This window comes from Coregonus clupeaformis, chromosome 13 (genome assembly GCF_020615455.1).
Source record: "Coregonus clupeaformis isolate EN_2021a chromosome 13, ASM2061545v1, whole genome shotgun sequence".
Taxonomy (NCBI): Eukaryota; Metazoa; Chordata; class Actinopteri; order Salmoniformes; family Salmonidae; genus Coregonus; species Coregonus clupeaformis.
In genome coordinates this window covers 1,044,887-1,063,346 of record NC_059204.1, presented here as the reverse complement: position 1 = coordinate 1,063,346, position 18,460 = coordinate 1,044,887, and the positions used below count along the sequence as shown (strand labels likewise).

Genomic DNA, 18,460 nt, shown 5'->3' with positions numbered 1-18,460 from the left:
ACAGTCAGAAGAGGAAGTAGGGGTCAGAACAGGGGCTAGGGTTTCGACTACTCCCACAGTCAGAAGAGGAAGTAGGGGTCAGAACAGGGGCTAGGGTTCGACCTACTCCCACAGTCAGAAGAGGAAGTAGGGGTCAGAACAGGGGCTAGGGTCGACCTACTCCCACAGTCAGAAGAGGAAGTAGGGGTCAGAACAGGGGCTAGGGTCGACCTACTCCCACAGTCAGAAGAGGAAGTAGGGGTCAGAACAGGGGCTAGGGTCGACCTACTCCCACAGTCAGAAGAGGAAGTAGGGGTCAGAACAGGGGCTAGGGTCGACCTACTCCCACAGTCAGAAGAGGAAGTAGGGGTCAGAACAGGGGCTAGGGTCGACCTACTCCCACAGTCAGAAGAGGAAGTAGGGGTCAGAACAGGGGCTAGGGTCGACCTACTCCCACAGTCAGAAGAGGAAGTAGGGGTCAGAACAGGGGCTAGGGTCGACCTACTCCCACAGTCAGAAGAGGAAGTAGGGGTCAGAACAGGGGCTAGGGTCGACCTACTCCCACAGTCAGAAGAGGAAGTAGGGGTCAGAACAGGGGCTAGGGTCGACCTACTCCCACAGTCAGAAGAGGAAGTAGGGGTCAGAACAGGGGCTAGGGTCGACCTACTCCCACAGTCAGAAGAGGAAGTAGGGGTCAGAACAGGGGCTAGGGTCGACCTACTCCCACAGTCAGAAGAGGAAGTAGGGGTCAGAACAGGGGCTACGGTCGACCTACTCCCACAGTCAGAAGAGGAAGTAGGGGTCAGAACAGGGGTTAGGGTCGACCTACTCCCACAGTCAGAAGAGGAAGTAGGGGTCAGAACAGGGGCTAGGGCCGAACCTACTCCCACAGTCAGAAGAGGAAGTAGGGGTCAGAACAGGGGCTAGGGTCGACCTACTCCCACAGTCAGAAGAGGAAGTAGGGGTCAGAACAGGGGCTAGGGTCGACCTACTCCCACAGTCAGAAGAGGAAGTAGGGGTCAGAACAGGGGCTAGGGTCGACCTACTCCCACAGTCAGAAGAGGAAGTAGGGGTCAGAACAGGGGCTAGGGTCGACCTACTCCCACAGTCAGAAGAGGAAGTAGGGGTCAGAACAGGGGCTAGGGTTGACCTACTCCCACAGTCAGAAGAGGAAGCGAGACACCACACTCACTGTTTTTTTCTGGTTCAATGAAAGTCAATGAACTAAGCAGATGAGCCCCAGCTGCTACTGCACTGGTGTCTGTGGGAGATACACCCAGTTAATATGTATTCATATACAGTATGACACTCCACAACAGCACCATAGTAGCTCATTTTATTCAGCAATAATTCCCATGGCAACCATACATCCAGCTTCACTTCTTTGTGCGTTTCACTTGTTTACAGCTGATGTCATGTAAATAGAATGTTCTTTATCAAAGGATAGGAATAAGAACAAGGGGACTGGCACAGAGCTGAGTCTGGAGTGATGTCATCAATAAAGCCCCCCCTACTGTGTAAATGAACATTCCACCCATGCTACATCATGTGATACACCATTATAAAGGTACCAATAGGTCAGCAGGACGGCTGGTTGGCATGCTACATCATGTGATACACCATTATAAAGGTACCAATAGGTCAGCAGCACGGCTGGTTGGCATTCTTCCCTTCTAAAGACTTGATACAGGTGAGTGGACTCTAGCCAATCAGTGACATTCATCAATCAATCAATTAACTAACTACCAGGGAGAAGAAACAACCAGCAGAACTGCAGACCTCCTGTCAATGTGTTCACACACACAACATATCGTACTTCAGAGGGGCTGGGGTGGTCTTTATGTGTGTGTGCATGAGAGTGAGTCTAGGGGGCATTCTCCATCTTCCTTTGGCTTTTAACACAATCTCCCCAACTCTGGGTACACACACACACACACACACACACACACACACACACACAGGTCTGTAACAGTTCCCTTTATAAACAACATGAGTGTTAGAGTGACATTATGGCCTCTGGTCTAACCTGTAACTAACTGGTCTCAATAAATACAGAGAGCGAGAGAAAGAGGGGGAGGGGTTATACTCTGGGAGGAGTCCTGCCTCACCCCTTTAAGGGGGAGTGTCCTTGTCGGCCAGCCAATCACAGAAGCATGATGAAAGGTTTCCACCAATCAGATCAGCTTGGCGATGGCTGCATCCAACCAGAGCATGGCCTGGTGAGGGTGTTGTCCAATCAGAGCAGCATGGTGACAGGCTTCTCCAGGAACTTCCTGAACTCTGCGAGCCACTGAGCTCCGACCGCTCCGTCCACCACGCGATGGTCACAACTCAACGTCACCGACATCATGCTGGCCACGTCAAACCTACACACACACGACAGATCATAGTATAATCACCTTTAGTTTTAAAGGCCCTGTCCCTAACCCTAACATGTCAATATCATGATGATGTCACATTATGAAAGTACAGTCACAAAAACCATCAAGCGCTATGATGAAACTGGCTCTCATGAGGACCGCCACAGGAAAGGAAGACCCAGAGTTACCTCTGCTGCAGAGGATACGTTCATTAGAGTTACCAGCCTTAGAAATTGCAGCCCAAATAAATGTTAGAGTTCATTTAACAGACACATCTCAACATCAACTGTTCAGAGGAGACTGCGTGAATCAGGCCTTCATGGTCGAATTGTTGCAAAGAAACCACTACTAAAGGACACCAAAAATAAGAAGAGATTGTTTGGGCCAAGAAACACGAACAATGGACATTAGACAGGTGGAAATCTGTCCTTTTGGTCTGATGAGTCCAAATTTGAGATTTTTGGTTCCAACCGCCGTGTCTTTGTGAGACGCAGAGTAGGTGAACGGATGATCTCCGCATGTGTGGATCCCACCGTGAAGTATGGAGGAGGTGTTATGGTGCTTTGCTGGTGACACTGTCTGGGATTTATTTAGAATTCAAGGCACATTTAACCAGCATGGCTACCACAGCATTCTCCAGCGATACGCCATCCCATCTGGTTTGGGCTTAGTGAGTCTATCATTTGTTTTTCAACAGGACAATGACCCAAAACACACCTCCAGGCTGTGTAAGGGCTATTTTACCATGAATGAGAGTGATGAGTGCTGCATCAGATGACCTGGCCTCAACAAATCACCTGACCTCAACCCAATTGAGATGGTTTGGAATGAGTTGGACTGCAGAGTGAAGGAAAAGCAGCCAACAAGTGCTCAGCATATGTGGGAACTCCTTCAAGACTGTTGGAAAAGCATTCCAGGTGAAGCTGGTTGAGAGAATGCCAAGAGTGTGCAAAGCTGTCATCAAGGCAAAGGGTGGCTACTTTGAATAATCTAAAATATAAAATATGGTTTGATTTGTTTAACACGTTTTTGTTTACTACATGATTCCATATGTGTTATTTCATAGTTTTGATGTCTTCACTATTATTCTACAATGTAGAAAATAGTAAAAATTAAGAAAAACCCTTGAATGAGTAGGTGTGTCCAAACTTTTGACTGGTACTGTATGTAAATGTGATATTATAGTTTAAAATGTTAATACATTTGCAAACATTTATAAAAACCTGTTTTTGCTTTGTCATTATGGGTTATTGTGTGTAGATTGAAGGGGTCTGAATACTTTCCAAAGGCACTGTAGATGTAGTATAGTGTAGATATATTAAATCATGAGCCTTTTACTGAGGAATGGCTTCCGTCTGGCCACTCTACCGTAAGGCCTGATTGGTGGAGTGCTGCAGAGATGGTTGTCCTGCTGGAAGGTTCTCCCATCTCCACAGAGGAACTCTGGAGCTCTGTCAGAGTGACCATCGGGTTCTTGGTCACCTCCTTGATCAAGGCCCTTCTCCCCCGATTGCTCAGTTTGGCCGGGCAGCCAGCTCTAGGAAGAGTCTTGGTGGTTCCAAACTGCTTCCATTTAAGAATGATGGAGGCCACTGTGTTCTTGGGGACCTTCAATGCTGCAGACATTTTTTGGTACCCTTCCCCAAATCTGTGCCTCGACACAATCTTGTCTCGGAGCTCTACGGACAATTCCTTCGACCTCATGGCTTGGTTTTTGCTCTGACGTGCACTGTCAACTGTTGGACCTTATAAAGACAGGTGTGTGCCTTTCCAAATCATGTCCAATCAATTGAATTTACCACAGGTGGACTCCAATCAAGTTGTAGAAACATCTCAAGGATGATCAATGGAAACAGGATGCACCTGAGCTCAATTTAGAGTCTCATAGCAAAGGGTCTGAATACTTATGTAAATAAGGTATTTCTGTTTTTCATTTTTTATCAATTTGCTAAAATGTAAAAAAATAAAAAACTTTTCGCTTTGTCATTATGGGGTATTGTGTGTAGATTGATTTGGATTTTCATTTATTTAATCCATTTTAGAATAAGGCTGTAACGTAACAAAATGTGGAAAATGTCAAGGGGTCTAAATACTTTCTGAATGCACTGTATGTGTAGAGGTGGTATAGTGTAGTTATAGTAGTATAGTATAGTTATAGTAGTAGTATAGTATAGTATAGTGTAGTTATAGTAGTAGTATAGTATACTATAGTGTAGTTATAGTAGTATAGTATAGTGGTAGTGTAGTTATAGTAGTAGTATAGTATAGTTATAGTCGTAGTATAGTATAGTGTAGTTATAGTAGTAGTATAGTATAGTGGTAGTGTAGTATAGTGTAGTTATAGTAGTAGTATAAATAATATAATAATAATAATATGCCATTTAGCAGACGATTTTATCCAAAGCGACTTACAGTCATGCGTGCATACATTTTTGTGTATGGGTGGTCCCGGGGATCGAACCCACTACCTTGGCGTTACAAGCGCCGTGCTCTACCAGCTGAGCTACAGAGGACCAGTATAGTATAGTGTAGTATAGTGTAGTTATAGTAGTAGTATAGTATAGTGGTAGTGTAGTTATAGTGTAGTTATAGTAGTAGTATAAATAATATAATAATAATAATATGCCATTTAGCAGACGATTTTATCCAAAGCGACTTACAGTCATGCGTGCATACATTTTTGTGTATGGGTGGTCCCGGGGATCGAACCCACTACCTTGGCGTTACAAGCGCCGTGCTCTACCAGCTGAGCTACAGAGGACCAGTATAGTATAGTGTAGTATAGTGTAGTTATAGTAGTAGTATATTATAGTATAGTGTAGTTATAGTAGTAGTATAGTATAGTGTAGTTATAGTAGTAGTAGTGTGTAGTTATAGTAGTAGTATAGTATAGTGGTAGTGTAGTTATAGTAGTAGTATAGTACAGTATAGTGTAGTTATAGTAGTAGTAGTATAGTATAGTATCGTGCAGTTATAGTAGTAGTAGTAGTAGTATAGTATAGTGTAGGTATAGTAGTAGTATAGTATAGTGTAGTGTAGTTATAGTAGTAGTATAGTATAGTGTAGTTATAGTAGTAGTACAGTATAGTGTAGTTATAGTAGTAGTATAGTATAGTGGTAGTGTAGTTATAGTAGTAGTATAGTATAGTGTAGTTATAGTAGTAGTAGCATAGTATAGTTTAGTTATAGTAGTAGTATAGTATAGTTATAGTGGTAGTATAGTATAGTGTAGTTATAGTATTAGTAGTATAGTATAGTATAGTTATTGTAGTAGTAGTACAGTATAGTGTAGGTATAGCAGTAGTATAGTATAGTATAGTGTAGTTATAGTAGTAGTATAGTATAGTGTAGTTATAGTAGTAGTATAGTATAGTGTAGTTATAGTAGTAGCATAGTATAGTGTAGTTATAGTAGTAGTAGTATAGTACAGTGTAGTTATAGTAGTAGTACAGTGTAGTTATAGTAGTAGTAGTATAGTTTAGTGTAGTTATAGTAGTAGTATAGTGTAGTTATAGTAGTAGTAGTATAGTTTAGTGTAGTTATAGTAGTAGTATAGTATAGTGGTAGTGTAGTTATAGTAGTAGTAGTAGTAGTAGTAGTAGTATAGTATAGTGTAGTTATAGTAGTAGTGTAGTTTAGTGTAGTTATAGTATTAGTATAGTATAGTGGTAGTGCAGTTATAGTAGTAGTAGTATAGTATAGTGTAGTTATAGTAGTAGTGTAGTTATAGTAGTAGTATAGTATAGTGTAGTTATAGTAGTAGTATAGTATAGTGTAGTTATAGTAGTAGTATAGTATAGTTACAGTAGCAGTATAGTGGTAGTGCAGTTATAGTAGTAGTATAGTATAGTATAGTTATAGTAGCAGTATGGTGGTTGTGTAGTTATAGTAGTAGTATAGTATAGTATAGTTATAGTAGTAGTATAGTATAGTGGTAGTGTGGTTATAGTAATAGAATGGTATAGCGTAGTGTAGTTATAATAGATGTATAGTATAGTATAGTTATAGTAGTAGTATAGTGTAGTTATAGTAGTAGTAGTATAGTGGTAGTGTAGTTATAGTAGTAGTATAGTATAGTTATAGTAGTAGTATAGTATAGTATAGTATAGTATAGTGTAGTTATAGTAGTAGTATAGTGTAGTGTAGTTATGGTAGTAGTATAGTATAGTTATAGTAATAGTATAGTATAGTATAGTTATAGTAGTAGTATAGTGTAGTGTAGTTATAGTAGTAGTATAGTATAGTGTAGTAAAGTACAGTATAGTGTAGTTATAGTAGTAGTGTAGTATAGTGTAGTTATAGTAGTAGTATGGTATAGTATAGTATAGTTATAGTAGTATTATAGCATAGTGGTAGTGTAGTTATAGTAGTAGTATAGTAGTAATATAGTATAGTGTAGTTATAGTAGTAGTATAGTATATAGTAGTAATATAGTAGTAATATAGTATAGTGTAGTTATAGTAGTAGTATAGTATAGTTTAGTTATAGTAGTAGTATAGTAGTAATATAGTAGTAATATAGTATAGTGTAGTTATAGTAGTAGTATAGTATAGTGGTAGTGTAGGTATAGTGGTAGTAGTATAGTATAGTGTAGTGTAGTTATAGTAGTAGTATAGTGTAGTTATAGTAGTAGTAGTATAGTGTAGTTATAGTAGTAGTATAGTATAGTGGTAGTGTAGTTATAGTAGTAGTATAGTATAGTTTAGTTATAGTAGTAGTATAGTATAGTGGTAGTGTAGTTATAGTAGTAGTATAGTATAGTGTAGTTATAGTAATAGTAGTATAGTATAGTTATAGTAGTAGTACAGTATAGTGGTAGTGTAGTTATAGTAGTAATATAGTATAGTGGTAGTGTAGTTATAGTAGTAGTATATTATAGTATAGTGTAGTTATAGTAGTAGTATAGTATAGTGTAGTTATAGTAGTAGTATAGTATAGTATAGTGTAGTTATAGTAGTAGTAGTATAGTATAGTTTAGTTATAGTAGTAGTATAGTATAGTGGTAGTGTAGTTATAGCAGTAGTATATTATAGTATAGTGTAGTTATAGTAGTAGTATAGTATAGTGTAGTTATAGCAGTAGTATAGTATAGTATAGTGTAGTTATAGTAATAGTAGTAGTAGTATAGTATAGTTAGAGTAGTAGTATAGTATAGTACAGTGTAGTGTAGTTATAGTAGTAGTATAGTATGGTGTAGTTATAGTAGTAGTATAGTATAGTATAGTGTAGTTATAGTAGTATTATAGTATAGTGGTAGTGTAGTTATAGTAGTAGTGTAGTATAGTATAGTGTAGTTATAGTAGTAGTATAGTAGTAATATAGTATAGTGTAGTTATAGTAGTAGTATAGTATAGTGTAGTTATAGTAGTAGTATAAATAATATAATAATAATAATATGCCATTTAGCAGACGCTTTTATCCAAAGCGACTTACAGTCATGCGTGCATACATTTTTGTGTATGGGGTGGTCCCGGGGATCGAACCCACTACCTTGGCGTTACAAGCGCCGTGCTCTACCAGCTGAGCTACAGAGGACCAGTATAGTATAGTGTAGTATAGTGTAGTTATAGTAGTAGTATAGTATAGTGGTAGTGTAGTTATAGTAGTAGTAGTAGTATAGTATAGTGTAGTTATAGTAGTAGTAGTATAGTGTAGTTATAGTAGTAGTATAGTATAGTGGTAGTGTAGTTATAGTAGTAGTATAGTATAGTGTAGTTATAGTAGTAGTATAGTATAGTGGTAGTGTAGTTATTGTAGTAGTATAGTATAGTGTAGTTATAGTAGTAGTATAGTGTAGTTATAGTAGTAGTAGTATAGTATAGTGTAGTTATAGTAGTAGTAGTATAGTGTAGTTATAGTAGTAGTATAGTATAGTGGTAGTGTAGTTATAGTAGTAGTATAGTATAGTGTAGTTATAGTAGTAGTAGTATAGTATAGTGTAGTTATAGTAGTAGTATAGTATAGTGGTAGTGTAGTTATAGTAGTAGTATAGTATAGTGTAGTTATAGTAGTAGTATAGTATAGTTATAGTAGTAGTATAGTATATTGTAGTATAGTATAGTGGTAGTGTAGTTATAGTAGTAGTATAGTATAGTATAGTGTAGTTATAGTAGTAGTATAGTATAGTATAGTATAGTTATAGTAGTAGTATAGTATAGTGGTAGTGTATTTACCCTTTCTCATTGTCAGCAGGCAGCAGTCTCTTCTCGGAGCCTCCTACTGCCAGTATACAGGCCTGGGGAGGGTTGATGATCGCTGAGAAGTTCTTGACGCCAAACATTCCCAGGTTAGAGATGGTAAACGTGCCTCCCTGAAACACACAGAGGATTCAACTCCTGGAACCTGTGGGACCAACTGGGTGAGTGGGTTAGGGTTCAAACCTGTGGGACCAACTGGGTGAGTGGGTTAGGGTTAAAACCTGTGGGACCAACTGGGTGAGTGTGTTTAACACATTTGTTTCAGTGTGTGTGTGTGTAATCATTGTGTGTTTTAGTGTGTAGTCGGTAGTTACCTGGAACTCGTGTGGCTGTAGTTTCCCGTCGCGGGCCTTGGCAGCCAGGGCTGTGACATCAGAGCTGATAGCAGCCAGTCCTTTGGTGTGGGCGTTGAACACGATGGGAGTTATCAGACCATTGGCTGTACTCACCGCCACACTCAAATCCACCACATGGTTCCTACACACACACACACACACACACACACACACACAGGTTAAACCTGACCTATTGATTTTTTTGCGTGGTGTGAGTACAGTGGGGAAAAAAAGTATTTAGTCAGCCACCAATTGTGCAAGTTCTCCCACTTAAAAAGATGAGAGAGGCCTGTAATTTCCATCATAGGTACACATCAACTATGACAGACAAATTGAGAAAAAAAATTCCAGAAAATCACATTGTAGGATTTTTAATGAATTTATTTGCAAATTATGGTGGAAAATAAGTATTTGGTCACCTACAAACAAGCAAGATTTCTGGCTCTCACAGACCTGTAACTTCTTCTTTAAGAGGCTCCTCTGTCCTCCACTCGTTCCTTGTATTAATGGCACCCGTTTGAACTTGTTATCAGTATAAAAGACACCTGTCCACAACCTCAAACAGTCACACTCCAAACTCCACTATGGCCAAGACCAAAGAGCTGTCAAAGGACACAAGAAACAAAATTGTAGACCTGCACCAGGATGGGAAGACTGAATCTGCAATAGGTAAGCAGCTTGGTTTGAAGAAATCAACTGTGGGAGCAATTATTAGGAAATGGAAGACATACAAGACCACTGATAATCTCCCTCGATCTGGGGCTCCACGCAAGATCTCACCCTGTGGGGTCAAAATGATCACAAGAACGGTGAGCAAAAATCCCAGAACCACACGGGGGGACCTAGTGAATGACCTGCAGAGAGCTGGGACCAAAGTAACAAAGCCTACCATCAGTAACACACTACGCTGCCAGGGACTCAAATCCTGCAGTGCCAGATGTGTCCCCCTGCTTAAGCCAGTACATGTCCAGGCCCGTCTGAAGTTTGCTAGAGTGCATTTGGATGATCCAGAAGAGGATTGGGAGAATGTCATATGGTCAGATGAAACCAAAATATAACTTTTTGGTAAAAACTCAACTCGTCGTGTTTGGAGGACAAAGAATGCTGAGTTGCATCCAAAGAACACCATACCTACTGTGAAGCATGGGGGTGGAAACATCATGCTTTGGGGCTGTTTTTCTGCAAAGGGACCAGGACGACTGATCCGTGTAAAGGAAAGAATGAATGGGGCCATGTATCGTGAGATTTTGAGTGAAAACCTCCTTCCATCAGCAAGGGCATTGAAGATGAAACATGGCTGGGTCTTTCAGCATGACAATGATCCCAAACACACCGCCCGGGCAACGAAGGAGTGGCTTCGTAAGAAGCATTTCAAGGTCCTGGAGTGGCCTAGCCAGTCTCCAGATCTCAACCCCATAGAAAATCTTTGGAGGGGAGTTGAAAGTCCGTGTTGCCCAGCGACAGCCCCAAAACATCACTGCTCTAGAGGAGATCTGCATGGAGGAATGGGCCAAAATACCAGCAACAGTGTGTGAAAACCTTGTGAAGACTTACAGAAAACGTTTGACCTGTGTCATTGCCAACAAAGGGTATATAACAAAGTATTGAGAAACTTTTGTTATTGACCAAATACTTATTTTCCACCATAATTTGCAAATAAATTCATTAAAAATCCTACAATGTGATTTTCTGGATTCTTTTTTCTCATTTTGTCTGTCACAGTTGACGTGTACCTATGATGAAAATTACAGGCCTCTCTCATCTTTTTAAGTGGGAGAACTTGCACAATTGGTGGCTGACTAAATACTTTTTTCCCCCCACTGTAGGTGTTACAGTGTGTGTACTCACTGTCGGATGACAGAGTCGAGCCATGAGGAGTTGGCTTCAGGGACCTTAAGGCAGGCCAGAGCGCTGGCTTTAATGATGAAGTCATTCACACTCAGCTTGATGTTCTGGGCCTTTACCTCCTAGGAGGGAGGCAGAGACGGGGGTGAGAGAGAGAGAGGACGAAAGAGAGAGAGAGAGAGGGGAGGAGAAAGGGGGAGAAAGGGAGTGAGAAAGAGTGAGAGGGGAGGAGAAAGGGGGAGAAAGGGAGTGAGAAAGAGAGTGAGAGGGGGGGAGAGCGAGAAGGGGGAGAGAGAGTGAGAAGAGAGGTTACAGACAGACAGACAGACAAACACTCACAGCCAGACAACAGCCAGCCAGAGAGACTCACAGCCAGACAACAGCCAGTCAGAGAGACTCACAGTCAGACAGACAGCCAGACAGAGAGACTCACAGCCAGACAGACAGCCAGACAGAGAGACTCACAGCCAGAGACAGAGAGACTCACAGAAAGACAGACAGCCAGAGACTCACAGACAGCCAGCCAGCCAGCCAGACGACAGAGAGACTCACAGACAGCCAGCCAGCCAGACGACAGAGAGACTCACAGACAGCCAGCCAGCCAGAAGACAGAGAGACTCACAGACAGCCAGCCAGCCAGACGACAGACAGAGAGATTCACAGACAGCCAGCCAGCCAGCCAGCCAGACAGAAAGACAGACAGCCAGAGACTCACAGCCAGCCAGCCAGCCAGCCAGCCAGACGACAGAGAGACTCACAGACAGCCAGCCAGCCAGACGACAGACAGAGAGACTCACAGCCAGAGACAGACAGACTCACAGCGTTGAGCTCCATGCGTAGTTCCAGGACTTGGTCCATGTTGACGTCAACAGACAGGTAGTAGTGGGGAATGGTCTGCTTCGACTGCATCAACCTCTGGGCTATCACCTAGGGAACAACAATAACACTATCACCTAGGGAACAACAATAACACTATCACCTAGGGAACAACAATAACACTATCACCTAGGGAACAACAATAACACTATCACCTAGGGAACAACAATAACACTATCACCTAGGGAACAACAATAACACTATCACCTAGGGAACAACAATAACACTATCACCTAGGGAACAACAATAACACTATCACCTAGGGAACAACAATAACACTATCACCTAGGGAACAACAATAACACTATCACCTAGGGAACAACAATAACAATATCACCTAGGGAACAACAATAACACTATCACCTAGGGAACAACAATAACACTATCACCTAGGGAACAACAATAACACTATCACCTAGGGAACAACAATAACACTATCACCTAGGGAACAACAATAACACTATCACCTAGGGAACAACAATAACAATATCACCTAGGGAACAACAATAACACTATCACCTAGGGAACAGCAATAACACTATCACCTAGGGAACAACAATAACAATATCACCTAGGGAACAACAATAACACTATCACCTAGGGAACAACAATAACAATATCACCTAGGGAACAACAATAACACTATCACCTAGGGAACAACAATAACACTATCACCTAGGGAACAACAATAACACTATCACCTAGGGAACAACAATAACACTATCACCTAGGGAACAACAATAACACTATCACCTAGGGAACAACAATAACAATATCACCTGACATTAAAAGACACATGCCACACCCTGTCCTCCTCCAGTCAGATATAACGTTGACTAATATATATATTTATACCATGGCATTGTTGAATACTCGTTTCTGATTGGCTTGAAGGGCATTCTAGAGTGTACATTATTTTCCCAATAATGCACAGTATATTTGCACGGTAGAATTCAATGACTATATTACATTCTTACATGTTCTATGTTTGAGCTGATTTAGAAAATAAAAGTCGAATTGAAAACATTATTTTCATTTTTGAATTCGATTTTCATAATGGCAAGCTAGGACTGATGGTTTGGTTAGCTAAACTAGCAAGTCTGTTTGGTTACCATGGCAACTACTGTAGTTACAGTATCTAGGCAACTTGCTAGCTACTTCAGAGGATGTTGAACACATTTCTACTGGCAAATTAACACATTTCTACTGGCAAATTAACACATTTCTACTGGCAAATTAACACATTTCTACTGGCAAATTAACACATTTCTACTGGTAAATTAACACATTTCTACTGGCAAATTAACACATTTCTACTGGCAAATTAACACATTTCTACTGGCAAATTAACACATTTCTACTGGCAAATTAACACATTTCTACTGGCAAATTAACACATTTCTACTGGTAAATTAACACATTTCTACTGGCAAATTAACACATTTCTACTGGCAAATTAACACATTTCTACTGGCAAATTAACACATTTCTACTGGTAAATTAACAAATTTCTACTGGCAAATTAACACATTTCTACTGGCAAATTAACACATTTCTACTGGCAAATTAACACATTTCTAGTGGTAAATGTGTTAAATTATAGCCATAGTATAAAAGGGATAATCAACTCGGGGCTTTATGGATTCTCTGGAAAATAATGCAACTCTGTGGAAGGTTAGTTACTCCGCTAGGGAGTCGCGGAACACACCTTCCACGTCGTTGATTATTCCTCACACAATTTGGATCAATAAACATTAGCACAGCGAACATATTAAATGGTGAAGATATCTTGTGTGTGTTTAAAAATAACGAAACAGTAAATCGATTTCAATAATATATTGTTTGTATTTTCAATAAATGTATGTTTAAGTAACTTTAAATTATAATTGTTGAATTTTTAACAGTCAAGTAAAAAAGTTTTCAGGGGGATGTATGATCACGTGGTATGACCTTAATGCCTCTAGCTCAGCCAGAATATACAACAATTTGTGATATTGTGTTCAAGTAAACAGAGGACTTTTATTTTTATGATTTTTGCGCGATTTGGACCCGTTAATGGCGCTAACAGAGCCCTCCTTGGCTTGCTAGCTCAGCTCACCCGTCTGATGTTGCTGATAGGGATGTCGGTGAAGGTGCCTGTTGAAACGGCAGCGGCTGGGGAGGGTGTAGGGGCAGGGCTACGGGCAGGGCTACGGGCAGCTGATACTGGAGTCTACACAAACACACAGAAACACCCACAAAACACTGCATCAGATCTCTGTCTACATACCATTAATCAATGAAAGTCTCAAATATCAATACTAAGCTAAGCATGAATCACATTCAATACTAAGCTAAGCATGAATCACATTCAATACTAAGCTAAGCATGAATAATAATCAATACTAAGCTAAGCATGAATAACATTCAATACTAAGCATTAATAATAATCAACACTAAGCTAAGCATTGGTAATAATCAATACTAAGCTAAGCATTGGTAATAATCAATACTATGTATAATAATAATCAATACTACTCATTCATCATAATAATCAATACTACGGATTAATACTAATCAATACTACGGATGAAGACTAATCAATACTACGGATTAATAATAATCAATACTACGGATTAATAATAATCAACACTACAGATTAATAATCATCAATACTAAGCTAAGCATGGGTAATCATCAATACTAAGCTAAGCATGGGTAATCATCAATACTAAGCTAAGCATTAGTAATAATCAATACTAAGCTAGGTAGCTTAGTGGTTAAGAGCATTGTGCCAGTAACTGAAAGGTCGCTGGTTCTAATCCCCGAGCCGACTAGGTGAAAAATCTGTCGATGTGCCCTTGAGCAAGGCACTTAACCCTAATTGCTCCTATAAGTCGCTCTGGATAAGAGCCTCTGCTAAAGGACTACAATGTCAAATGTAAGCTAAGCATTAGTAACAATCAATACTAAGCTAAGCATTGGTAATAATCAATACTAAGCTAAGGATTGGTAATAATACATACTAAGTATTAGTAATAATCAATGCTAAGCATTAGTAATAATCAATACTAAGCTAAGGATTGGTAATAATACATACTAAGTATTAGTAATAATCAATGCTAAGCATTAGTAATAATCAATACTAAGCTAAGCATTGGTAATAATACATTCTAAGTATTAGTAATAATCAATGCTAAGCATTAGTAATAATCAATACTAAGCTAAGCATTGGTAATAATCAATACTAAGCTGAGCATTAGTAATAATCAATGCTAAGCATGAATAATAATCAATACTAAGCATGAATAATAATCAATACTAACCATGAATAATAATCAATACTAAGCATGAATAATAATCAATACTAAGCTGAGCGTTAAAACCCATCTAGGATAAACACAGTAAAGTGCACTTGTGGTGACTTACAGCAGGGGCAGCCTTGGGGGGGACGAAGGTCTCAATGTCTTTCCTGGTGACTCTACCATCAGGACCGGAGCCTGAAAAACACACAGACACACACGAGCGTCAGAGAGAAGGGGTGTGTGTGTGTGTGTGTGTAAATGTGTGTGTGTGTGTGTGTGTGTGTGTGTGTGCACTCACCGCTGACCTGGGCCAGGTCAATGCCCTTCTCAGCAGCGAGGGTCTTGGCGAGCGGGCTGGCGAAAACACGCCCTTTCCTGGGGGTTGCCGGGGCAACGGGGGCTGGGCTAGGGGTGGGGAGGGGCGCTGCAGGAGTGGGGGCTGCAACCTAGAACACACACACACAATGTTGCTGTTTCTATGAGTTGATGTACAGGTATTCTCCAGACTGTCAGATAACCATCTTGAAAATGTCTAATTAGCTACCAAGTTATAATACAAGATCTCTAACAACGCTAGCTAACAAGTTATAACATTTTACATTTTAGTCATTTAGCAGACGCTCTTATCCAGAGCTTACAGTTAGTGAGTGCATACATTTGTATTTATCTTTTCATACTGGTCCCCCGTGGGAATCGAACCCACAACCCTGGCGTTGCAAGCGCCATGCTCTACCAACTGAGCTACACGGGACTATAACACAAGCTCTCTAACAACGCTAGCTAGCAAGTTATAATACAAGATCTCTAACAACGCTAGCTAACAAGTTATAATACAAGATCTCTAACAGCGCTAGCTAACAAGTTATAATACAAGATCTCTAACAACGCTAGCTAACAAGTTATAATACAAGATCTCTAACAACGCTAGCTAACAAGTTATAATACAAGATCTCTAACAACGCTAGCTAACAAGTTATAATACAAGATCTCTAACAACGCTAGCTAACAAGTTATAATACAAGATCTCTAACAACGCTAGCTAACAAGTTATAATACAAGATCTCTAACAACGCTAGCTAACAAGTTATAATACAAGATCTCTAACAACGCTAGCTAACAAGTTATAATACAAGATCTCTAACAACGCTTAGCTAACAAGTTATAATACAAGATCTCTAACAACGCTAGCTAACAAGTTATAATACAAGATCTCTAACAACGCTAGCTAACAAGTTATAATACAAGATCTCTAACAACGCTAGCTAACAAGTTATAATACAAGATCTCTAACAACGCTAGCTAACAAGTTATAATACAAGATCTCTAACAACGCTAGCTAACAAGTTATAATACAAGCCATCAGAATGTTGTGTGTTACCGGTGCTGAGGCGGGGGGAGGAGCGGGGGGTGGGGTGGAGACTTCAGCTCCTGCGGTCTCTACGTAGTCGCTGAAGGCAGCGATGTCACTCTCCTTCTCCACGATGATGCAGAGAGGAGCGCCCAGTGGAACGTCACGCGTTCCCTCAGACACCATGATCTTAGCCAGGTAACCCTCTTCCTGCACCTCAAACCCTACACAAACACACACACACACACACACACACACACACACACACACACACACACACACGAGTAACATCAATGTGTACAGTGTGGTAGTGATGCGTGGGTCGGCTGTTTTGTTTATCCACACCTGCCCGCAATAGCTAATAACCCATCGACAACCGCCTGACTATGTGATAGTGACAATCATTATACAGTCAGAGATGACGGAGTGATGTTTTGACAGGGGGTGCAGGATATATATTTCTAAGCCTTTAGATAGGCCCTTTGTTTCCAACATGTTGGTAAGCTAGGCTATTTGTTAGTCAACTTCTTTAGAATTAGATACATGAAGCTTCTCTGTCATTACTGCCCTAGAAGACTAAATAAATCATTGTTCACCAATAATGTCATAAAATCGATGAACGCTTCAATCTAGTTGACATCGGTAAAGTTCTCTTTCATCTCTGCATCTCTGTTTAGGCACCGAAGAGAAAATGCATTAACAAAAAACACGGAGAAGATTTTCAGTGCAAAATTTCCAAATGACATCAGTTTGACTGGTTTAAGAGGAACACCTACGTGAGAATGCTATTCATTGACTACAGCTCAGCATTCAACACCATAGTGCCCTCTAAGCTCATCACTAAGCTAAGGATCCTGGGACTAAACACCTCCCTCTGCAACTGGATCCTGGACTTCCTGACGGGCCGCCCCCAGGTGGTAAGGGTAGGTAACAACACATCTGCCACACTGATCCTCAACACGGGGGCCCCTCAGGGGTGCGTGCTCAGTCCCCTCCTGTACTCTCTGTTCACCCATGACTGCATAACCAGGCACGACTCCAACACCATCATTAAGTTTGCCGACGACACAACAGTGGTAGGCCTGATCACCGACAACGACGAGACAGCCTATAGGGAGGAGGTCAGAGACCTGGCCGTGTGGTGCCAGGACAACAACCTCTCCCTCAACGTGACCAAGACAAAGGAGATGATTGTGGACTACAGGAAAAAAAAGAGGACTGAGCACGCCCCCATTCTCATCGACGGGGCTGTAGTGGAACAGGTTGAGAGCTTCAAGTTCCTTGGTGTCCACATCATCAACGAACTATCATGGTCCAAACACACCAAGACAGTCGTGAAGAGGGCACGACAAAGCCTATTCCCCCTCAGGAGACTGAAAAGATTTGGCATGGGTCCTCAGATCCTCAAAAAATTCTACAGCTGCACCATCGAGAGCATCCTGACTGGTTGCGTCACCGCCTGGTATGGCAACTGCTTGGCCTCCGACCGCAAGGCACTACAGAGGGTAGTGCGTACCGCCCAGTACATCACTGGGGCCAAGCTTCCTGCCATCCAGGACCTCTATACCAGGCGGTGTCAGAGGAAGGCCCTCAAAATTGTCAAAGACTCCAGCCACCCTAGTCATAGACTGTTCTCTCTGCTACCGCACGGCAAGCGGTACCGGAGTGCCAAGTCTAGGTCCAAAAGACTTCTCAACAGCTTCTACCCCCAAGCCATAAGACCCCTGAATAGCTAATCATGGCTACCCGGACTATTTGCACTGCCCCCCGACCCCATCCTTTTTACGCTGCTGCTACTCTGTTAATTATTTATGCATAGTCACTTTAACTCTACCCACATGTACATATTACTTCAACTACCTCTACTAGCAGGTGCCCCCGCACATTGACTCTGCACCGGTACCCCCCTGTATATATAGCCTCCCTACTGTTATTTTATTTTACTTCTGCACTTTTTTTTCTCAACACTTTTTTTGTTGTTGTTTTATTTTTACTTTTTTTGTTAAAAATAAATGCACTGTTGGTTAAGGGCTGTAAGTAAGCATTTCACTCTAATGTCTGCACCTGTTGTATTCGGCGCATGTGACCAATACAATTTGATTTGATTTAAAGAAATTACAAGCTGTGAAAATTTGAAAACTACCCAACATGTTTCTGATTTCAGGTCGGCTTGGATGCATATTTTGTCATTGAAATAGTATCAGCTTTTATGATGCTGATAAAGATAGCCCCTTTA

General features: G+C 40.8%; 1 protein-coding gene across 1 annotated transcript in view; it reads right to left on the bottom strand.

Moving 5' to 3' along the window:
• Positions 1–1,300: 1,300 nt before the first annotated feature.
• Positions 1,301–18,460, bottom strand: part of dlat (dihydrolipoamide S-acetyltransferase (E2 component of pyruvate dehydrogenase complex)) — a 32,011-nt gene continuing 14,851 nt past the window's right edge. Inside the window, exons 6-14 of the mRNA XM_045224122.1 lie at positions 16,255–16,448; positions 15,175–15,322; positions 15,001–15,071; positions 13,691–13,804; positions 11,536–11,643; positions 10,720–10,838; positions 8,851–9,013; positions 8,513–8,649; positions 1,301–2,345 (exon numbers count right to left, since the gene is read on the bottom strand). Coding sequence (XP_045080057.1) covers positions 2,216–2,345; positions 8,513–8,649; positions 8,851–9,013; positions 10,720–10,838; positions 11,536–11,643; positions 13,691–13,804; positions 15,001–15,071; positions 15,175–15,322; positions 16,255–16,448 — 1,184 coding nt within the window. The 3' untranslated portion in view covers positions 1,301–2,215. The remainder of the gene's footprint in view (positions 2,346–8,512; positions 8,650–8,850; positions 9,014–10,719; positions 10,839–11,535; positions 11,644–13,690; positions 13,805–15,000; positions 15,072–15,174; positions 15,323–16,254; positions 16,449–18,460) is intronic.